The sequence below is a fragment of the Myotis nattereri genome, assembly GCF_964212035.1.
Source record: "Myotis nattereri genome assembly, chromosome: 10".
Taxonomy (NCBI): Eukaryota; Metazoa; Chordata; class Mammalia; order Chiroptera; family Vespertilionidae; genus Myotis; species Myotis nattereri.
Genome location: NC_138085.1, coordinates 66,525,579 through 66,549,603, shown reverse-complemented (window position 1 = coordinate 66,549,603; position 24,025 = coordinate 66,525,579). Strand labels below are relative to the sequence as shown.

At 45.5% G+C, this 24,025-nt stretch overlaps 1 protein-coding gene across 1 annotated transcript in view; it reads left to right on the top strand.

The window, feature by feature from the left end:
* Nucleotides 1–24,025, top strand: part of CRIM1 (cysteine rich transmembrane BMP regulator 1) — a 175,547-nt gene that overhangs the window by 111,581 nt on the left and 39,941 nt on the right. The window contains exons 6-8 of the mRNA XM_081100911.1: nt 1,617–1,799; nt 4,656–4,853; nt 23,841–23,969. Coding sequence (XP_080957037.1) covers nt 1,617–1,799; nt 4,656–4,853; nt 23,841–23,969 — 510 coding nt within the window. The remainder of the gene's footprint in view (nt 1–1,616; nt 1,800–4,655; nt 4,854–23,840; nt 23,970–24,025) is intronic.

Sequence of the window (24,025 nt, the reverse complement as noted above, 5' to 3'; positions counted from 1 at the left end):
TACAAGTTTTACACTTCATTTATTAAACCTATTACTGAATACTTTATTCTTTTTGATGCTATTGTGAATGGTTGTTTTCTTAAAATCATTGCCAGATTGTTCATTGCTAGTATATAGATATATAATTTATTGCAGTTGCAATTTTACCCTGGAATTTTGTTGAAGTTGTGAATTAGTTTTGATAATGTTTTAGGAGCTTCCTTAGAATTATTATTTTTTTTTAGATGCAAGATCATGTCATTTGCACCTAGAGTTGTTCTACTTCTTCCTTTCCAATCTAGATACTTTTATTTATTTTCTTCCCTAATTGCCTTAGTGAGAACCTCCGATACAATGCTGAGTAGTAGTGGTGAGAGTGGACATCATTGTCTTATTCCTGATCTTAGGGGGAAAGTCTTCAGTCTTTCACTAAGTATGACATTAGCTGTGAGTTTTCATAGATGCTGTTTATCAGGTTGAGGATGGTCTCTTCTATTCCCAAGTTATTGAATGTTTTTATCATGAAAGGTTATATGGTACTGTCAAGTGATTGTTCTGTGTCATTGAGTTGATTGTATGGATTTTTTGGTCCTTTATTCTGTTGACATGCCAGGCTACATTAATAGCCTTTTGGATATTAAACCAACTTTGCATTCTTGGAATAAATCCCACTTGGTCGTGCTATTTAATCATTTTTATATGTCACTGGATTCAGTCTGTTGGTATTTTTTTGTGGATTTTTGTATCTATATTCACAAGAAATACTGATCTGTAGTTTTCTTTTTCTTGTGATATCTTTGTTTGGTGGGAGTTCTTTTAAGTCACCCAGAATTGGAGGTAAGGAATGAATTTAGGGTGAGTTTTTCAGGGCAGAGAAAACAATTTGAATCGTTGCTGTCATGATGAGAATTCTACCTGCAGGACATGAGAGTCCTTAGCAGAACACAGCCTTGAAACACAATGGAACGTCCACAGGGTTTCAATTGAAGAGCTGCATTTGCTAAATGTGTGACTTCAGCCAATTACCTAGGACTTCCTCCCCTCCAAACTTGGGGTAACAGCAGGTTTTGTTACTGGTATGCATAAAGTAATGCATATAGAAAGAGTTTTGTTAAAGGCCAAGTACGATTAAAATTACAAATTCCTTTGCCTCATAGAGAGAAAAGAGAACACAGGTAAGAACACGGAAGGGGCAGAAGAATATCGCCTCTGAAAAGACCTAGGTAAATTTTTGAGGCAGAGCATGGTTGAACAAAACAAGTGTGATGATCCCTTTAATGCACAGATGGGTGATATGAGTGTCGTGGTCACGTGGTTCCCTTTATTTCAAGTGTGTGTGTGTGTGTGTGTGTGTGTGTGTGTGTGTGTGTGTTTGGGGTGGGGGTGAGGGGATTAGTGTAGATTTCCCTAAGGGGAGTTTCTATTCCTCGGGGCAAAGAGGATGACAATGTGTTTTGTGTGTTTTACTTTACATTGCTTTATTGCTGTTACACAAAATTACATCGAGTTTAGCAAATCTTCATGGCGTTATAACCCCCTGCTAAGAGACAGATTTTTCTAGAGGCTGTTTGAGAAACATAAAAGAACCCTGCTCGGAAGGGACTCTGAGTTTGCCTGTTTGTTTGAACTCCCTCCAGAAACAAAGCCAGCCTGCGTATTCAACAACGTGGAGTATAACGACGGGGACATGTTTCGCTTGGACAAGTGTCGGTTCTGCCGATGCCAAGGGGGCGTCGCCATCTGCTTCACTGCCCAGTGCGGGGAGCTGAACTGCGAGAGGTACTACGTGCCCGAAGGAGAGTGCTGCCCAGTGTGCGAAGGTGAGGGATGTGCTCCTTAGAGAGGAATACGCGTCTTCATGGCTCAGAGTTCTGGTATCAAAACTGGCCTAGTTCCGTCTCACCCCCAAGTAGAGGGTTATTGCAGGAGTTCCCTGCTCAGGACATGGTGCTCTGTCTTTTAGGACTTGTCAGTGCCACGTAGACTGGAAATACTGTCCCAAAGGAAGTTGTGCCCTGCGGGTAGACGACAGGTCACCTGTCTCCATGGGGGATCGCAAGATCTCCTGGGAGTGCTCGCGGCTCCTCCCCTGCGTCCCCACAGTTCCTTGGCAAGTCCTGGGGACCCTCTGCTCACCGAGCTCTAGACTTCACTCCTGCTCTCCTCGGGTGGCTCAGCTAGGGCAGAGTGCAGCCCTTGTCACCCACAGTCTCAGCCAGCTCAGAGAGGAACTCGCCCTGTCCTTTCCGCCACCCACGCCCTGCCAAGTGGGACCAGGACCCTGCTGCTCCCCCTCCTTTGAGACTGTGTGGAGGTGAGTGCGGGGTCATTTGTGGCATGGCGGTGGCAGCCGAGTGTCAGGTGTGGCCCTGGACAGAAGGCTCTCAGGAGCCTGCTCTATGTTCCCTTCTTCCCCCAAGAAGTAATAGTTCCATGTTCCCCACCGGGCGCTGCCCTCCCATGGCTGCCATTCAGAAATAATAAACATTTCAGGATGATAACTCTGAACTTCATTTACTACAACCCATGCCTCTTAGGGATTAGGATGCGAAAGTTCAGAAAAGTAGCCACTGGTCAGAGTCGGCAGTGAAGTCGGAAACACCACGCCCTGCCCGACTGTGTCTCTGGTCTGTACGCACTCCTCCGTCCCTGGGTAGGAAGGTCAGCGAGCCTGCTGGCCCCGATGGACCGCAGCCTTCAGTCTGCAGTGGGACATGTCAGTCTCGTCTGACACAGGAAATGGGAAGACAGGATGCCATGCCATGTGACATGCTTTCCTAGAACCCTTTTCGATGTTTGAGTGATATTTAGCACACCATATTGAAGATCTGAAACATGTAAAGTATGCAAACTGCATCCCTCACACCGAACAACGGTTCATAGCAGCGAAGTCCTTTCCCCTAGTAGACACGATCTGAGCCAGCATGGGAGAAAGGGGGTTCACTTTTTAGGTGCCGTTGGGATTTTTAAAAATCACATCAAACTTTGACCCTTCCCCGTGACTGAGTTCCCTAGCACCCCCAGGAGGTAGTAGACTCTGAGACCACCTGGCAGTGGGTGGTGTGAAAACACAGATAGGACCCCCTGTGTGATCAGCATAGTGAGTTGTCCGGGCACGGACCCGGGTATGTCTCATTTCCTGGGACTTAGACCCAGGCTAAAAGTGGACATGAAATGTTTTTTATAAGAAATGGATAAAGTCGTATCTGACTCAGGTCTCTTGGCTGCCTCCATCGCTGGCAGATTGCCTTTCTAACGAGGTGGCTGCTTGATTTTAAATGTTGGCCTCTTTGTTATAATGCCATATTACCCCTTTAGGCTACAGAGAACCATGTTCACAACTGTGTGGACCTCCCTCCCCCCCCGCACGGCAGCACTTGCTTGTTGAGACCAGCTTGTCTGTGATTCTGAAAAAGAAGATGCAGTGATGTGTCTGGTTGCTCTCATGGTAATGACATGTGGAGGTTTTGTATGCAGCATGTCTGTCCTGGTCAGTAACCTCAGAAAACATGGTTTCAGTGGTCTCAGGTATTTTTGTCCTTCAACCTGGACCGCTGCTTGGCTGCCAGCTCACGGGAGACCTATGGCGAGGTTTATAATTTCCTGCCAGGCGCAAGCAGTGGCCCCGCTGACCTTCAGCCAGCCTGGTTCTGAGCAAGGCCACGGTGAGAGCCCGCCCTCTCCTCGCCGCTGTCCATGCTGACCTCCAGCCACCATGAGACGGAGCTCCGCTCCTCCTGGAAGTAGCAGTGGCGCCCTGAGTTAGACGGGCATCACCGCTTCACAGGCAGTGAAACTGAGGTGCGATAGATGTGTAAATGGACAGCTCGGAAGACGTGGTCAGAGCCTGCAGTGGATCTGAGCTTTCTGATTACCAGCCCCCAGCTCTGTGCCTAGTGTTGTGCAACTTTGCTTTTGGGGAGGGGGCAGTTTTCATTTTGTTGGGTATTTTGTTTATTTGGTTTTTTTTGTTTTTGTTTTTGTTTTTTAAATACATTTTATTGATTTTTTACAGAGAGGAAGGGAGAGAGATGGAGAGTTAGAAACATCGATGAGAGAGAAACATCGATCAGCTGCCTCCTGCACATCTCCTACTGGGGATGTGCCCGCAACCAAGGTACATGCCCTTGACCGGAATCGAACCTGGGACCTTTCAGTCCGCAGGCCGACGCTCTGTCCACTGAGCCAAACCGGTTTCGGCTGTTTATTTGTTTTAATATAAATTTTTATGGTTCCAGAGAGGAAGGGAGAAGGAGAGAGAGATAGAAACATCAATGATGAGGGAGAATCATTGATCGGCTGCCTCCTGCATGCCCCACACTGGGGATCGAGCCCACAACCCGGGCACGTGTCCTGACTGGGTGTCAAACTGTGACCTCCTGGTTCATAGCTCGATGCTCAACCACTGAGCCACGCCTGGGCCGGGCACCAAGCATTGGTTTTTAGGCCATATGTCCCCTGTCCTGGGTGCAGCAGCAGGGTGGATGGACAGGAATTGAGTGTGACAGCAGCTTTTGCTTGTCCCCAAGAGACACCTCCTGCAGCCCTGAGCTTCTGTGGGCCACAGCTGGAAAAGAACTGCTGATAAGTAGAACCCGGGAAACGGTCTGTAGGTACAGACAGAGAAACGATGCAGAATGCCCTCGATTTTACTGGGAACTCTTGTTTTCATTTAGATCCGGTGTATCCCTTTAATAACCCCGCCGGCTGCTATGCCAATGGCCAGATCCTCGCCCACGGAGACCGGTGGCGGGAAGACGACTGCACGTTCTGCCAGTGCATCAATGGGGAGCCCCACTGCGTGGCCACGGTCTGCGGGCAGAGCTGCATGAACCCCGTCAAGGTGCCTGGGGAGTGCTGCCCTGTCTGCGAAGGTAAATCCTGCCGGTTCTAATGAGTCCCTGGCGTATGTCTCGTGTTGGATGAGCTTCTGCCAGTGTGTTCTTGTTTGTTTTTTATTTCCTTGGGCATAACGTCTGCTTCCTGCTGTTACCGGCAGCAGATAAATTTATCATTTTGGAGAAGTATTGCACATTTACAGTGAGAATCATGGGGTCTTTATTTTACCACTGCAGATAGGCTAAGCTGAATAATTTACAAGCATGTATATATTTTCATGCAGTTCCCTTGAAGTCTAATTAACATCCAAAGGTCAGTGCAGTGAAATAAAATGGGAAACCAGCCCATGAGTCCAGCATTGCATGTTTGACTTGTCATGCCTCCCGGAGCCCGGGAGTCCTGGGGCTAGAAAAGACACCTGGAGCCATGGGGAGGGTTTCCCTGCCTGCTGCCCTGCCCCTGAGCATCCTTTCTATTTCAAATTTCACGAGACTGTGGCTTTGCCATTCCCCTCAGGCTTTTACTGATGTCTTGGTTCTTACGTTCACTCCCTGTCATCCTGTTGGAAGGAGAGGAGCCTGAGGTATTCCGAACCCGAACCCCAATCTCCCTCCATTTCCCATGTCCTGGGAAGGTTCTTCACACACTCTGTCCACCTCGGTTGCTACAGAAAAGGGATGGAATCTTTACACTGACAGGCCCAGTAGAGAGTATTTGTCGTTAAGAAGCACATTTGCATGGTAAAGTGAACTAAAGTGGGTCAAAAATTAATCTGTGTTGAAGATGGATCCTTCTAGCATTTTTAAAAGTAGCTATTAAGGAAATGACAGCTCTTTTCAGAAATTCATTCAGTAGACTAAGTCCTCTGTCAAGAAGTCTTTTGCTTCCACCTAAATTGTCATAAACGCACACGTCAGAGTCTACCTGACTTGCTTCATTAACCTCTGAGGGGTTAGCATTATTGAAGAGCTTAAAAATCGTATAAAAATGGAAATTGGAGGACTCCAGTTCTATCGACATCACCAGTTCCCTCCCCGTTCCTCTACTCGGAGCACAGCTGCCACACTTCCAGGCTCTGTCGCTTCCAGACGACCGGCTGAGTGGCAGTCACCCACTCCCTCACGTGTATGCTCCTCCCAGCCCCTGAAGGCAGCGTGTCCGTCCTGGAAAAGGAGAGGACAGAAATGTGTGTGTCTGGTGGACACTTGGCTTTACAAGCCTGCCTTGTCACAACAGATAACAGTGGGACTATCTGTTCTTAGGGACAATCTGTTGTCAACACGAAACATTTAAGTGTATACGTGTGCATGATAACGTAAGAACAATCAAAAGCAGAAACATGGCATCCACTAAGCAACTAACTCTTTAACTGCGCAAATCTTGAATCATACATGGAAAGCAAAACCGAGAAAACTTATTAAAACAATAGATAGGGCCTTTCTGAAAGTGGATGGAGGGCAGGCAACTCTTTTGTGCTCGTCGTCATTGTTAGCGTATTTATCGTGGTGAGTAGAGGAGAGTAGAAATAAATATATGTGAAACTAACTGATTGGCTCTCACGCCTGTAGCTTGCATAGCGGGGGAATGCTAGTTTGATCACTCGAGTTCGGTGTCTGCAACATATGCATGGAATTGTAATCTACTCGTCCACTGATAAAAGAATGACAGATTTGGTTAGCCATTAACTCCATAAAACTTAGGAGGAACCTCCCATAATCCACGTACACCACGAAGATGAGTACGGACAACTCCTAGTTAGCTTCTCAGAAAACGTTCAGGCTGTTTGAATTTAAACCAGGAGACAAAGGCTGCCCATGTTCAGATTGTGTGGGGCGAGTGCTTTGTTTGTGTACCTGGTTCCAGGGAATCCTCCCAGCAGCACGGTGCTGAAGGCCTGCTCGTGAGTCCCTGTTAGGAAGAAATGAGCGTTCAGGGAGGTTTAGGTCATTTCCTCCAAGGCCGCTTGCCATTATGTGACACTGAAGTCTGTCAGATTCAGCTACATGGTTGTCTGCTGGCCCTGCTCACAAATGTCAGCTCAGCTTACTCTGGCCCCAGTTTCGAGTCCTCTCGGTAATCTCTCGTCATCTCTGGTTTGGGCCCCTCTGTTGGGAGAGAGAGAGAGAGGAGTGTGGCCCGGGAAGGAAATCATCTGTAGGTCCCCCAGGTGTTTGCGATGTGATCGCCCACCTGTCCTCTCCTGCCCCCTGGGGAAGCCGGGCCTTCGGGACACATCCTGGATCTGCTTCTCAGGCCTCAGGGCGTGAGGTTCTTCTGGTTCCTGCTCTTTTCTGCCCCCTTCGTGCTCTGCATGAAACCTTTTAAGAGATTCCTCGGTCTAGTTCTCAGGGAACTAATTTATCTTGCGTTCCTTGTTTTTTGTTTTTGACTGAGTTAAGTAATGAGTCTTATGTAAGATGGTGTTTGCTCTCCAGTAACCTCTCATTTTAAGATGTAGTAGGAAGACAGATTCTTCTGGTGTGGGGTGGAAAAACTACGCAGCTTAAGATCATGACACTAACTGCGCGGTAATTTATTATTAACAATAAGGAGGAACTGACAAAATAATGCCAGGTGAATGAATTCTATTACTTTGTTTGTGGGACCTAAAAAAGTCTGTAGAACCAGTTGAAGATATTTTTCTCAGCAGCATAAATAGGATTTCAAGTGATTTCAGAATGGCAAACAGATGAGATGAAATAAAAGCAAGGTTAATGTGTAATGAACAGTCAGCCAGCATTATTTAGAGAAAAACAGAAACACTGGTGTTCATGCAGCTTATCCACACAATAAATTCCTCTGAGCACAATTGCATAACGAATTTTGGCCCTCACCCTGTTAGCTACAATCCCAAGGTGCGTAGTCAGAGCCTGAAGTGATATGAAAGGACCCCACACCAGGACTGTGGTTTTAGAGTTTTTTCCTGAATAAATTGCTGCATTCCCAAATATAGTGTGTTAGGACCCACTGGGAGGGAGGACCTTGTTGTGGCTGTTGTTGTTAAAGATACATACCTTCCAAGTGACAGCATAATGTGCTGGGTAGAGCCCTGGGGAGGTGAGCCTGGGGGCCCTAAAAGGCTAGGCTGTACCTGACAGCTAACTCATTCACAAGTACCTAAGTGCTTTTTAAATTGGCACTTAAGTCCCCTCCTGATTAAGTCTGACCATGTTATTGTCAACACCCAATTCAGGTATCCAGATAAGCCACCCCTGTCTGTAAGTCTATCACTGATTGTGTCCTTGACTTGCTCTGCCGCCTTTTCTCTACTCCTCCTCTTGTTTGTCAGTCACATTATTTTCATTTGCTGGCTCTTGGAAAGAGCTAGGATGGGCATGCATGAATAGCAGGCGAGGTTTGCCACTGACGTGTACGTATGGAAGCTACGTCCTTAATCTACCCCACAACTAAAAACAAAAAAGCGAAGGCAGCGCCGTCAGGTCTCCCTCGGCATCCAGCACCGTTGGCATCGTCTTATTTGCAGCCCTTAAGGACGGTAGCTAACGTTTCTTGCACACTAACTGCGAGCCAGGCCTAGGTGCTGGAAGAGCATCATTGGGTCCTTACAACTTCCCTCTTTCGCAGATACTGTATCCCAAATTCACATCTCAGGTTCCAAAGTGCAAAGTCATGGAACTTCCCCAAGGTCATGTAGCTGGAGAGTGGCAGACAGTGTGTCCTCAGAGCCCAGGCTCTGGACCCTGCAGGCCCACTGCCTGTGAGACAAACGGGGCATGGCATCCCGCTTGAAGCCAGTAGAGTGGAAGAGTGAGCTAGGAATTTACCATATTATTTTGAATCCCTAAAACAGCACCTGACATGTCAATAGGTGCTCAAAATTGCCAAGAAATGATGTGTGAGTGAGCTGGGGAGGACCGGAGAGGCAGTCACCATCGGAATCCTCTCCGAGCCAGGCAGCAGGCCCTGATGTGGGCTTCGTACTCGGAGCCTCAAATGCTGATGGCCTTTTGGACCTTGAAGAATAATGATCGGATATTTATATTTGAAGACACGCTTTGAGACCAGAACACAGTGTTACATGAAGTGTGTGGCACACCGTGGGTCCCCCTGTCCAGAGGCCAGTTGGACCAATTAGCGTCAGACTGACGGCTCCCCCTCCTGAGAGCCCTGAGCTTTCATCCGCTTCCAGGGGCTGCTGGGGGCCTCCCAAGATGGTTTGTGAAGTGTGGTTTATTCCCTCCCCGTTCGGCCCCTGAAGTGCGGAGTCACAGAGTGTAAGTGGGCTCCCCCAGGCCCTCCAAGGCTAATGCTCACTGTCATGTTTAATATACTGCTTTTCAATAAGACATGCCTTGTGAGTGTATAGGTGCCACAGCTACTATTGTTATTTCAGCTACTTCTACAGGCAGGATTTTTTTTTTAAGATTTTTAAAAATAATGTTTTTGTTGAGTTTTTTAGAAAGGAAGGGAGAGGGAAACATGGATGGGCTGCCTCCTGCACACCCCCTACTGGGGATCGAGCATGCAATCCAGGTATGTGCCCTGACTGGGAATCGAACCCTCGACCTTTTGGTGCATGGGGATTTTTATTTTAATATCACAGTTAGCTAATTACTAATTTTCCCCCCAATAAGATCAGGCATAAATGCTGCCTAAGCTGATTCATAATGTCAGGAACAGAGTACCATTTTCTGTTAAAAAATTTGTTTTATAAAGATAAGGTCTTGGGAAGGGAATTTTTGGTCGCAAGTTGTATGTGACATGCCCATGATGACTCAGCAAGAAAAATGCAGGCGATGGGGACGGGTGAGGCCAGCTTGGCTGCGCCACCTGATGCAGAAGAGAAGAATTCCATCATCACTTTGAAGTCGTGATGTCAGGCTTGGTCTGCTCTCACCTGAAGCTGTGACTGGATCCACCCAGGGGGCCACTGGTCTGCGTGGTCTTCAGGCCTATGTGCAGGCTCCTGCTGGGAGCAGGTGATGGTGTATATGACCTTGGGGATTTCAGAGCCAATACCAAGAGCATCACTTGTCAAGAACTTAGAACAACATAGGTGATATTTTACAGTGTAACATTTAATGTTACGATTTGGTTGCCAGTAAATCAACTCTGTACTGGTGGTTGGTGAATGGGTAGTTGCCTTTCTACTATTTCTGTTTCTCTGAAACAAACAAAATCCATTCCCATTGCAGACAGGAAATCAAAGAATTATTCATAGATTGTCAAAGCTGGGTGATGGGTATACGAATGTCCATCATTTTATTCTATATACTTCAGTATTATTTTTTAATTTTTCTATAATGAAAACTTAAAGTAAGTGTTTTTGCAGAGCTGTTATCTGAAACTGAGCTGAATTAACTCTTGAAGTGGAGGACTAAGACGTTTCCTGTGCATGGATTATTTCTAATTCTCTGGATTTAGGATGAAATGGGATTGAGCCAGACAGTCAGCTCTCTTTCTTCCTGCCCCCTCCCTTGTTGGATCCCTTACCTGGAGAGTCCTGGTCCTTCTCAGGAAGGTGTTGAAGAGAGGGTGTTAGGCCTCTCTTGACAACCCTATAGATTTAGTAGCCACTTCAGTGTCAACTCTCCCAATAGACTGCATGCTGTGTTCTGAGCTCTAACAGGCTGGAAGTCTGTGAGCTGTCAAATATTCCCTCCTCCTCCTCCTCCTCCTCCTCCTCCTCCTCCTCCTCCTCCTCCTCCTCCTCTATCCTCATTTTATAGGAGCCCTATATCCTTTCCTGTAAATGTTGATGATAGAGTTTGAATCAAGCCGCCCTCCAAATGCGATTTCTACCGGGTTGCCAGAAAAGTCTGTACCAGGCACATATCTGGGTGGGAATTCCATCAAAGAAGAAAACATGTTTTCAGCCCAGAAGACTTCCTCACTGAGCAGTATCTCAAATGATTAAGCTACTGCTTCTGTGGCGAGGAGTCCAGCATAGTTGGGCTGACCCTAGCGGCAGCGAAGTCAGAGATGCCACAGGGTCACATGATAGTAACATTCTGATACATACCAGGGACCAAAACTCAGTTTATGGGTGGTATTGCTTCAGTCCCAGAGACTGTGCTGTCCTGAGTGGGCCAAAATAAAATACCCATCATATCTCAAACTCTCTTAGGCATGTTGGTTCACCCTTTAACTCTACGTATCCTGGAAACTAGCTCCATAAATGGCAGTTAAAAAAATATAGTAGCACAGTCTGGTTTATTTTTGTTGTTTTTTTGCTTGTCCGAATAAGGTCATGTGGAGAGTAACAAATGCAAAGCCGATGAGCATGTGTCACCGCAGGGCTTGAACCTAAGCATCAGAAATTGGTCGTGGATGAGTTTCATAGTGCTTGGATTTTACCTGGTAATTTAAAATGCCTGTAGGTATTTCAAATAACGTCAGCACGTCATTGTTCAGAGCTGATTCTGCAACACACGGCTCGCCAGCCCTCTGCTCTGATGTGCGGCCGCCACAGCCGCCCCGTGTTTCCTGTGGAAGTTGCCTGTGAGGGCGCAGGTTCCTCTTTATTGCCCCTGCTCTGCGTTTCCCACACCTAAAAGGGCATTTTTGCTGGGAGTCTCATAATTCTCCTACTAAGATAATAATTGAAGCTAATAGCTCAGACCCGGGCCTGCTAATTTTCATCTAATCAACAGAGGCAGGAAAACAGTCTGGAATGCTAACTATGTGAATGAAAAATATTTAGTCATTCTTGAAATGATAGGAATGTTTTTCCAACAAACTTAAATAAACACGGTCTCCACTGAGCCTGTGTTAAACTTTTCTGGATAAGAGACAACTCTTAGGCAACCACACAGAAGTTAATGAAGGTCATTAAGAGACATGCCATTCGGAAAAGGCCTGCCGACTTCAGAAAGAAAGATCCTTTCTGGTACAGCCATGGGCCAGAAGTAGCAGAATTGGTTTCCTGGTAGTTTTTGTCAGCCTTGTAGAACTTATCATGTTAACTAGTAATCACATTTTCTAGTTTTCAGGAGATGTTCTGCTTTACCTAAGCATGGCTATCTGAGACCATCTTATGTTAAAATTCTCTTATCTCCTTTGACTCTTTGCCTCTGTGTTAAGGAATGGATTGGTCTCAACACACCTGTATTTAAAGCACCTGTGACAGCACTTTTCATAAAAACCTTGTTTGTTTCTACGATACAAGGTCCCACTACACAGTAAGGAAATGATTTTGAAACATGATACAATTTCTAAACATATCATAGTTTGCATATTCAAGTGAAGTGGCCTTCCATTCCAGTAGTTATATGGGAAAACTAGTTATTGCAGAAATGCAGTCATTTAGAATGGTTTGGGTACCTCTGTGTTAGCTGATGTGAGAGCTTGCAGTACATCCTTTTGAATAGTTTTAGCTTTGTAAACTCGACTGTAAAGGTTTGTCAGACTCTAGGCCAGTGATGGCGAACCTACGACACGTGTGTCAGAGGTGACATGCGAACTCATTTTTTTTTGGTTGATTTTTCTTTGTTAAGTGGCATTTAAATATATAAAATAAATATCAAAAATATAAGTCTTTGTTTTACTATGGTTGCAAATATCAAAAAGTTTCTATATGTGACACGGCACCAGAGTTAAGTTAGGGTTTTTCAAAATGCTGACACGCTGAGCTCAAAAGGTTCGCCATCACTGGTCTAGGAAGTAGTCATTCTCAGCTCAGTCTGATGACAAAGGTGAGTGATCTGGCTGGGTTAAAATGTTCAGAGGAAGCAAAAGGTAATAGTAAAATAAAGGCATTTGGTCTTCTGTGGCATGGTAATGTGCTCTGAGAGCAACTCTTACTAGTAAGTGAGTGCTTTTAGCAGTAACACGTCTTTATAAGTATAACTTGTGATGTGTTTATTTATTAAAAAAATCAATTCACTGCCTGCATAGTGTGTGGATGACTTCTAGGGGCTAGAGGAATGTATTTAAATGGCCACATATTATATTACAACATTTTTGTGAAATTGTAGGTGCTCCTTTCAATTGTATTTTCAAAGAAGACTAAAATAATTTCCCTATGGACATAACTCTTTTTAGAAATAAAAAAGAGGTGGTGATTCCTGTATAATTGATTTCTAATATTCAGTTATCTAACTCCATTTCTGAGTATACCATTTTAAACTGTTCCTTATATAGCCTTAAGTATATCTTACAAGAACAAAGTGATTTCCCGCTGTTTAATACATGAGGGTTAGCATTAGAGATAGCGAACTTGTTTAAAGGCCCTCTTAGAAGTATTTTTTGCGCTGTGTCTGATTGTGGAAGATAAAATGTCAGACGGGTGTATAAAATGTCTGCACCACATTATTGTAATATAAGAGCACAGACGAGAGGAATGAACGTGTTTAGTAAAGAGTGGCCCTTGCCCATTTGTGGGCCCCCCTCACAGGTAGCTGCGAGGTGGCAGGGAGCCGATCAGACCCACATGTCGGCCTTCCCGTTTGAGATTTCCAAATGCTCACTGCGTGCAGACTGGGAAATTCGTTACCAGGAGACTCAGCCGGGCCAACTTTTTCCCGGGGTCATACCATCGTTTGTCCTAAATTGGGTACGGGATGAGTGACAGTGAACATTTAGCGCTTCTCTGAAATTTGTCGGAACCACAAAGGGATGGCAACGCATTCCGTTTTACACAGTTTCGAGCTTGACTTGAATGAGCTGTTAGACCTAATTTTTACTGACTGTTTATGTCTATGAGATATACCTAGTTATGCGTCAGGTGAATTTTACTCTCCCATCTGAGAGAGTAGCTTGATGAGTCACAGGTGTTTGAAACAGAGCCCAATTCCCGTGTCCCTGCCATTGGAGACCACAGAATTTAATGGTAGTCACCCATTAAAAATAAGATTCAGGTCAAGGCTCCAGCTCTGATCTTGCGCCACCATCATGAATCAGGACAAAAATCCCCAAGAAAATTCTCAGGCCAACGAGTGCTGGCCCTTGGGGACCTTCGGGGTCATGGAATGCTCGGGTGTGATTTTCACGTTGACTGCTGGAGCAGACTGACAGTCGAGTCTGTGAAGCCATCTGCACAACCAGGCAGGCCCTCCCAACCTGCGCCCTGTATGCGGACCACCTCCCTGGCTGCAGCATACTCTTCCCTACTTAACATTTACCTTGGTCTTCATTTCCTCCCTTTAAAAATGTATACACACGTCTACAGCCCGAGGCTGCCTTGGATCTGCTTTGTAATCAGGCAGGGTATATGTGATGCCTGTGTATGTATTCGGGGCCTACCCATTGCTTATGCCTGTGCCTCGCCCGGAGGTCATGCCACCCTTGAGGTGGGGCATCAGTTGGAAGATAAGCGATGGTGTTCTTGTCTCACCTTAACTGCAAAGCCATGGCCCTGCGTACCAGCTCCCTTTTTCAAACAGCTCCGGGAGTCTCTATTTTAATAGTGACACTACAAAAAACAGTGTTCAGAGACAATAAGCTGCCAGTTTGGGATGGCCTCAGGCCGTGGATTCTCTGAAGGATCAGCAAGCGCAGCTCTTTTCAAGCCCGTGACTCTGTCATGCTTTCTGGGAACCAGGTGTTTAAAAGGCTCCGAGGAGATGTGAGGCCAGATGAGTTCCGTAGGGGCGCTCCGCGGTCCTGTGACATTATTCTCGGAGTGCAACACTCTCAAATATTGTTGTTAAAGTCCTGGGTGAGCCGTCTCTTCTCGTTGACACAAGGTTTAGGTCCCTGAGGTGCTGCGACTACGATTTGCTGATCAAAGGCAGCTTTTAGAGATGGGTCTTCCGGCTCCTCTTGCAAGTTGAGATGGCACAGCTACTAAAAGCCACCAACATCGTGTAAGCGACACTGTGATGAGTTTGCCCTCGGCCCCAGAGACCCAGCCAGCCAGGCCCCTGTCACGAGAGAGGAAGAACCGGGCCAGCCGGGCACACAGAGCCATTGTTCCTGCTCACATCGGAGAAGCTGATTACGAAGAGGTTTCTGTTCTCTTCGAGACGCCACGGACACAGTCAAAGAGCGAGACAATGGCCTCAGACCGCTACTCAGCAGATGTGAACGGCGCCAGTGGCCGGCCACTAACGCGCTCCCAGCTCACCAGACCATGTGGACCCACCCACATCCCAGAAGCTTTTCATGTTATCAGTAGAGATAGAAAATGATGCTTCAGTTACAAAGGACAGGGTCCAGAATGCCAATCCAGTTGTCATAGCCTTTATCAGCTGAACGCTTGAGGCCTGCAAACGGGCTCGTAAGTCACTTAACTCAGCCATCGTCTGAGACGAGTTCCTGCTCTGAGCAAGCAGGATCGTCGTTAGGACAATAACTGTAGCAGCCAGCAGTATTCCTGTTGCCCTTAGGGTTTACAGACTGGTCCCCTCTTTGTGATCTTCGTTGAGGTAGGGAAAATGGGTTTTCCCATTTTATAGAAGCCCAGAGAGGTTGAGCATCAAATGTAAGATAAGCAGAGAACAGGCACTCAAGCTAAATCTTCTGACTTCCCACCCCCAGTCCATGTCCTTGGCATTGCTTCTCTGTAGACCACCATCGTGAGAGGGTGGGGAATTGGGGGGGGGGGGAGAATAAGGCCGTGAATATGAGAGCACCTGATCATCATGGCTCGGATGCGAAACCCATTCTTGCTCCTGGCTCCGTTCTCATTGCGGAGACCCAGGTCCTGTGAGTCGGAACTTTTGTGGCCTCGTCTTTGATCCAGGCTCTTTTCCTGACCTCTGGCTGGAATGTTGACCTCGCGGTTTGACCTCTGGGAAAGCCTGCTTCCCCTTGTCTGGTCCTGCTTGCCCCACGTAGGGTGCGCCCCACCCAGCCAGCTCTGCCTCACGCTTGCCTCCTGCCCAGCCCCATTCACATCTGCGCCCTGGGCCCTGACCAGTGGCACTCACATCCCCACGGAGTAAATGAATGGGCTGCTCAGCCCCGCAGTGTGCCAGGCACTGAGCCACCGTCACCAGCACTGTGCATTCCGGTCCCAGCTCTCCCCCGGTCTCTTCTCCCTCGTGCGCGTCTCCGCCTCATCGTGAAGGACATCTGCCGAGCAGTCGGCAAACGTGCTCATCCTGCATCCCGTGCGAGATGAGCTGCTGAATTGAGTGTGTGCCCCGCTGTTTTCAGGACCCTTGTAATGAACTTGTTCTTACTTGGCACCGTAAAGGAATGAGGTCGTCCCAGAAGTGAGTTCTCCAGGTACTTAAGCTTTCGGAGGGTCAGACTTGGTGGTAAGCGTGTTGAAGGGAGACCTGCGATGCTTTGTGTACTCCGTGCCTTCCGCAGTCAGAGATACAGGTCATCACTTCACCCACGTCAGGCATCTGGGTGTCAGTTTGGCCTGCTTGGACCTGGGGTTCTCGCTCAGTTTCCGTGCTTCACCACAGCCTGCTGGTCTCGCGTGCTGCGTCGGTGGGTCTCGTTTGCTGAGAACCTGCGGTGTGCAGGGGACTGCTGCAGTGAGGAGGGTCCTAAGGAACGTACTGTCCAGGCCTCCAAGTTGGGAAATTAGAGACTCAGCCCGTCAGGGACAGTACTGAATGGGGACCCTTCTTCATTTAAAAAAAAAAAAAAAAGCGCCCTAACTTTAAAATGCACAGGTGTCTTTTTTCCCCATCTTTGTTCCTTAAATATTACTGGGGGGCCAAGTTCTGTGCTAGGTGCTGACGTCATAAACAGTGAATAAACCGTGGTCCCTAATGGGAGGGCCCTTCCTCCATGGCCTCAGCCATTTCTCAGAGCGTTGGGTTCCTGGAATCAAATTCTGACCATCTGACACCCCCACACTGAGTATAGTTGTTAAAATGCACATACATAGGCTTACAAATACGGCATGTGTTTTTCCAGTTAAAGGCCACCAGGACCTATTCTCTATGAAAATGAACAGGAAATATATAGGAGTAAAATATAAAACAAATTGAAAAGGTACAGATTATTCTCAGAACTCAGTTATTTTCTGAGCTTCTTCTCAAGCTGAATTCCTGGAAAATGATATCCCACTCGATAGAAGAAGTTTGTTTTTTATTTGCCTTTCGTGGCCGTTTAATAATAATCTCGGAATCATACTACTGTCTCTTCCTATTAAGTATGAGATTGGTAAAGGAAGAAAAATATCTCCAACTGCCAAGAGTCCTTGGAGAAAGCACACAAAGTTAATAAATAGGTCTAAAGTAAATACGTGATTTCTCCTCTAACTGACCATAAAATAATACAGATCTTGGGAACATTTTCACACCATTCATTTTAAAATAAAGAAACTGCTCAGAGATAAGTACTTCAGAAATTACAAGGGTGTAGGTGTTGTTATGAGAAATATATACAAAGGGAAAAAGGATAACTAAATGTGTAATGCCTGAAAGAATTTGGAGACTCCAACTGTAGGAGATATTTTTCCATGACTTAATGAGACTTTCTTAAATACACATTCATACACCATGGAAATTCCCATTTCCAGATTAGGGAATTTTTATATCTTCACTTTTTTTCCTTTCTTATTGTCTACATTAATAGAGATTTTCCTCCAGCTTCATTTGGGAAAATTTTCTCTTTACAGTATTTCTCTTCCCTGGCTGCAATTAGTTGATATTTCCGTGATTTATTCCAATGGTTTTCTGACTAGTTACAGTCACATTTGAATAGCAACTGTAGTAACAGAATGACATATGAAGACAGTAAAAAAGATAAGCTATCTCCTTTGGTTCTGTCTTGGCCAACTTAATCTCCGGTTTTATGGCCCTTGGACAGACCACCAGTAACTGGTGGGCTGTAGGAGGCCTGATACATTCAGTCACGTAAAGTGGTGAAGCTTCGGAATTGTCCCGCTCATCAGATATTCGTCTGGCTTAACCAAGTGCAGCCCCCCACTCCCTCACCCCACCCCAAAAAATCTTCAGGAAGAAAGTGCCTGAATTAGGTCTGAAAAGAGGACATAATTGTTCATCTTAGTCTCTCACAATCAAATAAGCAGGCTTGTGAATCCACAGAGAGGAGCTACACGAAGTAAGCAAACCATTATTAAAGTCCAAAGGGAGAGGTAATAAGAGAAATAAGAGACAGGAATGAGCTTCATTTATCCTTTTCTACTTAACATTTTTTAACTTTCGAAAGAAATGTAAGAGTGGATCTGCCTTAACTACTACTTCTAGAATCTAAATTTGCCTCTGGTGAGGTTCTTCCAGAAAGAACTTTTCTTAGTGTGCATGTGTGTGCGTGCGGACACTGGTATGGATTTGTAGGAATCCAGGGTGCTGATGGGCAGCTGCTACCCACAGCCAGGCCCTCCAGACCAGCCAAGAGCCCAGACCCCCAGCGGAGGGAGAAAGCATTCCCAGAGACCGTAGAAATCTGGACCCAGAGCTCCTCTCCGTCCCCACACTCAAACCAGCAGGGATGGCTCTGAGCACCTTCCACAAGGGCACTTCCCAGAATCACCCACCCACCCATCCTCAAGGGCTACTAATGGGCTGTCAGCCTTCCCAGTGTTGCTAATCAGAAAGAGTGCTTCCCACATTGCTCAATGGAGATAATTGGTATTATTTGCAAGAGATAACCAGCTGGCGGTGTCAAGGTAATGAGAAGAACCTTATATGCATTAATTCAAAACCAGAAGTCCAACAGGGCAATAGAAATGAGTGCAGGGTTAAAAGCATCTGTTAACATTTTTATTTAAGTTACACCTACCTGAAATAGAACAGTGACTATGTAAATTTAAGTTAACATGTTTTTAAATAACTGAAGGTCAAAATATATGTTTTTGTTCTGTTGTTGTCTCAGACATGTTAAGACTATCCAATATGACAATAGGATCGACATTAAAACTTTAAAATCCGTTCTTAAAAGGTTGAACTTGAGTTTCAACTTCTTACTTCCCTTTCTCCTTTTTGGAAAACTTTGCGTAAAATAAAAGAAGAAGCTAGAAAGTAGAGAGCTTACTTAGATTTGTTTAACCCATTTATACCTCCTAAATAAACAAGTATATATTTTATGGTCCAAGTGCTTTGGCCTCGGAATAAGAATAATGATTTTTGTTTTAACTTTATACTCTTGGCCATGTTAATCATGATCACAGTACCTTAATATCCCCATTGAGGAGATAAAATTCCTTTGAGGAAATGCTTGAGCATCAATATGAAATATTGGTGGTGTTCTAGAAACGTAGCACCTGGCACGCTCTTAATCTTGGAAAATATGTTTTCCTGGATACATTTTCACTGGTCTGGGGGGTTGTTGTGCTTCCTAGGAAATGAAAGAAATATTCTTCCCTAAACCTTTATATAAATGTAAAATGATGAACCACTATGTGTTCATGTTGTTGCCTGTAATGACAGGCTTCCTCCCAGAATTTGTTCCCTAAGACCAGGGACGACAATTGGTGCTGATCACCCACCCCGGGGGGCTGTGAAAAGCGCTCTGCTGGGCCCTGGGAGGTGCCGGGAGTCCTTGAAAACCATTCGAGGAAACAGGTTGAGGAGAGTCCGGTCCCCACCCAGACGCAGGGTAGGAAGCAGCAGACGGGTGGAGACTGGAGACATAGCGAACACCCATTTTTGTTCTTGTTGCTTCTAGGCTCAGAAATGTTTCTAGAATTCTTCACAGAGAAGCTGTTCCAGGGCTCCCCTTAGAGAGAGTTGTAGCCACAGACAGTGAATCCCTGCAGAGCCAGCCTCTCCCTGTGGAGGACTCAGCTGACTCAGCTCAACGGGAGGTGGAATTTCAGGGAGATCCTGGAAGCAAGTGGACTTTCCCCTCACCTAATCCCGCCCTTGTGCAGGCGTCCCCTCGTCCTCCTAAGTGAGGACAGGCAAGACCAGTGTAAAGGGGGACAGTTTTCGTTGTTGCCGGCAGCAGGCCTCCCATACAGGGATGCATCCGTGTCTCCAGTCCGTCTCCAAGAGTCTTATCCAGAATCTCGTTCAACTGATAATCACCCAACTCATCACTGGTCTTTGTAGAAAGGCATCTATTCTCTGGCATAGCATTTCAGTACCGTACCTCATGTAATAGAAGAGCAGCGAAATGTAGGATTTAAATGAGAATCTTCTGGTGCTCAGGGATAGTTTCCATGTTCAGAGAGCACTGTTGCAGAGACTAGAGACAGTGTGGGATGATAACAGTTCCTGGTGCACAGCTTGCAGAGCGCTCTCACAGGCACGTCCTCCAGTTAAAAACAAGCAAACTGGCTCTGTGATTCTGGATTCTTTAAAATGAACTCCTCCCCTACCAAGACCTTCCTTGGATAGCAACTGTGCGAAGACTCTAGCCAGCTCTTGGTCGTTACTCTTTAAGGACTGTAAGCGCAATGTTGATTTTTAAAGGCAAAGGCTCTAATTCAGAATGGGATCAAATGTGCCTCTGTTTGGCGTTCATTGTCTGAAATAAGATCATGAATTTCAGGAGTTTCACGCCACTTCTTTCTTTAAAAATTGCCCCCAAAAGTAATAAGACCAGTTCTGAGCATTAATAGGTGGGACTGAAAGCAAACCCAGACCTGCTTACGATGATATCAGAGTTTTGCTAGAAAATTTATAGTTGCATATTTCTGTAATATTATTCTTAACTGATATCTAACATAGATACATGGCCTAACACGGTAGGAAACGGAGCACTAAAACATCGAGAAACTGATGGAAGGAGGTAGACAGTAATGTATGACTTCAGATAAAGCGTTAAGAGACATCTGCTGGCCCGCATACCTGTCTGTTACACGCCCACAGTGGCTGCAGTGACCTGGGGTGGTGGCAGGAGTACCCCTACATGTGGATCTCCCCCTCAGAGGCTTGTACAGTTTCTTCCAGCGTGTATTTGAAAAGGAAAGCAATACTTACTTGTTAAACATAATAACTGCAGGGTTCGAATGTTGTTTTTTAATTTAGACTTCTGTCTAGATTTACTCTATCACAGCGAGTGTTGTGGTCAGCCTGATCGGTTGAAAGGAAATGGAATAGTTCCAGAGCAAATGGACGCTTTTCATGAATACATGTTTGTTGAGTTTTGAGGTTTTCTGTGAGTTTTGTTGAGTTTTTTTCTGTTTTAATATGAAATACGGAGGGAATTAGAATTTGAAATGCGTTTTCTTCCCAGTTGCTTCTGTGTCGTGTGCATCATAAATGAATGGGGAAATACTAATTTTAGAGGCACTACATGGTTTTTGGCTTCTTGCATTCTACCACTTCTTCTGGGGCCCGGAAGACACCCAGTAGGACTTGTTTGACCTAAAATGTTTACAGGGCAGCATTGTAGGACCATGGCCTACGCCATAGCCCTTCTATGTACGTTTTTTCATTTGTTAAACTGAGCAAAAGCTGTTATCCTGCATGTTGCAGGGAAAGACTGAAGGTGTTTCCTCTCTTGGAGAACCGCGCTGCCGGATGCCTGGGACCGTGTACCCAGCAATGTAGCTGCTTGGATAAAACGCGGCACTGTTCTCAGTGTTGAGGTTCTGATCCTCAGGCAGCCAATTAATTTTTCCTTTTCTTTCTGGCCACAGATCATAATCATATTCCCATCCAGTCATCAGGATATGTGCCCCAAAATAGCACATACATCACTATTAACTCGCTTAACAAATCCCTGAATGTCACTCAAAGTAAAATTCCATATTGCCCTGCGGCTATTCTGAATTTTCAGTGTCAATATAGTCTGCCCAAATATATATTTTTCCATAATACATTTTTGAAGGCAGAAGTTTCTCATAAACCCCGATGCCAGTAAAGAATACAAGGTTTGGTCTCTGTGGATAAGCCATTTGCTACAGCACTGGACTCTCCGAATCCACCCTCCTCCTCACTCTGATGACTCTAGAACAGCGATTTCCAACCTTTTCCTCGCACGGCACACATAAAGTGACTGAAATTGTGCTGCACACCAAAAATAAATATTTTTTGCCCATCTGACCAAAAAAATAGGTGTAATTTTGATTCATTGACACTGGGTGGCTATTGTGCCGGCTGTTGTCATTTTTTAATTTGACAGTCTAAGGGGAAAGAGGTCCGTGCCCACGAGTAAACCGTCAGGTATTGCGTGTTTTAAAGTACTTGGGGCGCGCCCACTGAAAAGCGTTGCCCGAGGATGTCATCCTAACGCCTTCCTCAGTGGAATGATCTGTGGTGTGGTATCTTTCAATGTGGTAGGTTCTCTGCTGTCTCTCATATTTGTGGTTAGAATAATTTTGACAAAACCTTGGCAGTCTTGTGGCTAACGGCTGAAATAGAATCATTACTTTGTGTGGCTAATAAGTGCAGTGATAAAAGAAAAAAACTACATGAGTTTCAAAACCGAAGGTGTTTATGGCACTTTTTAAGAGAAGGTAGGAAAGCAGTATTACTGTATTTAACCCACTAGCCTCCTAAAACTTGCCTACACTTAAACTACGTTTTGATGTTTAAAGTTCTCTGTCATAAAGGATGCTTTCATCATTGGAGGAAATTAGAAAATTTACAGCATTGGAACGTTTACATAAAATTTCAGGGAGCCGGTCTCCAAACTGCGCTCTGATAAAAACGGAGAGTGTGCCGTGCCTTCTTCATGTGAATTTCCAGTGGGAGGATGCAGAGCGTCTCTAAAAAGTCCCCGTTGCGACCTGTGGAGAGTTGAGTCACCGGCCCCTTTTAGATGACGGATGGGAATTTAGAACTCTTGATCGTAGCAGTGGCCACAGGAACACTTATTTTGGTCTCCCTGCCATGGTAACGGGGGATGAAACTCGAGAAGACAGTGTGGACCAGTGGCTAGAGTGTTGGGCAGGAGGTCGGGAACCTCTGTGCTGTTTTATTCCCAGCCTGCTCCTGGGTTGCTATGTAAACTTGGAGAAGCCAGTCACCCTCTCTGCAGCTCATATTTTCCACTGGTGAAAGCATAGGTAGAGACATTCTGTACTTAGCTCTTTAAAAAATACTGTGGGAACCAGCGTCCACTGAAGACGTTCAGAGTATCTTTGGGTTGAAAAGAGGCTCCATAAATATGCGAGTGTCTTTCTCCCCTTTGACGGCACTCTCAGCACAGTCTGGTGCGACATAAACTGTCCCTCTCCTCGCACTGCAAAGCAGGAGCCCGTGCGGCGGCCTTTGTATTGCACAGGGGCCGAGAGCGTGCGAGCTGGGAGCCAGAATCGTGGGCTTGAATCTTAGATCCACCACTTACTAACTCTGAGGCCTTGGGCAAGCTGGTGTACAGGATTTTCTCATCTGTGAAATGGCACCCATCTCATTGGAATGTGATGAAGCTCGAAGGCGTTGAATGAAGAGCGCTGGAAACATGATGTAGACACACAGTACACTGTATTCTTATTGCCCAGAACAATTCTTCATCGTTTATATGGCAGGGAAGGTAAAACATCGCCCCACCTTGTTTTTTTTCTATGTATCTCTTCCCAGGTGGCTGCTCGCTCTTCTTTTCAAGGGCTTTGTGTCTCATTCTGCCACACCCATAAGCCAAGGCCCTGAGTAGAAGCTCCTAGGCCCTCTTCCCCATGGTACCATCCATATTAGCTGAAGGACTGTCGCATGAAAGATGAAAGAAATCTAGATGTTTCAAGCTAGCCTCAAACATCTCTGAGTTACTGACTTGAAAAAAAAAAAGCTAACATTTCAGAAATGTTGCAAAATGGAAAGTGAGATCATTGACAGTTAGGAGCAGTGTCTTGATTATTATAAAAAAGTAAACTCAGAAAACATCAGGAAGTAGTAGAAGAGCAGTTAACAATCTAAATGGAGTCCACCTTACCCTCTCCTACCTGCTTCCCGTAGTGGTGACCCTCAGAGAAGTATTGTGTACCCAAAAATGCAGAAGTTGCTCACACATAAAGAAATGGAGCTTTTGGATTGTCAGAAATCTAAATTGAAAACCTTCTTTTTCAGAGGTTAAAGACATGATGTTTTATTGAGTCGTACACTTGAAACCTGTATGATTTTTGTGAACCAATATCACCTCTAGAGTCAATTAAAAAAATGACTATGAAAGTATAAAAGTTTAGGATTTGATGAAAATGGATTAGTTTTTTGTTAATTTACTGCACTGTGGAATTTCTAAGACTGAATAGCTTCTAAGAGATAATCATGTTTCACTGACTTTTTCTCTCTTTTTATGATTAGAACCAACCTACATCACAATTGATCCACCGGCGTGCGGGGAGCTACCCAACTGCACCCTGACAGAGAAGGACTGCGTTTACGGTTTCAAGCTTGACCACAATGGCTGTCGAGCTTGTCAGTGCAAAAGCAGTAAGTACACGGGAGACAGGTTTTTGTTTTTTTCCGAGCCTGGTAGGATATTGTCA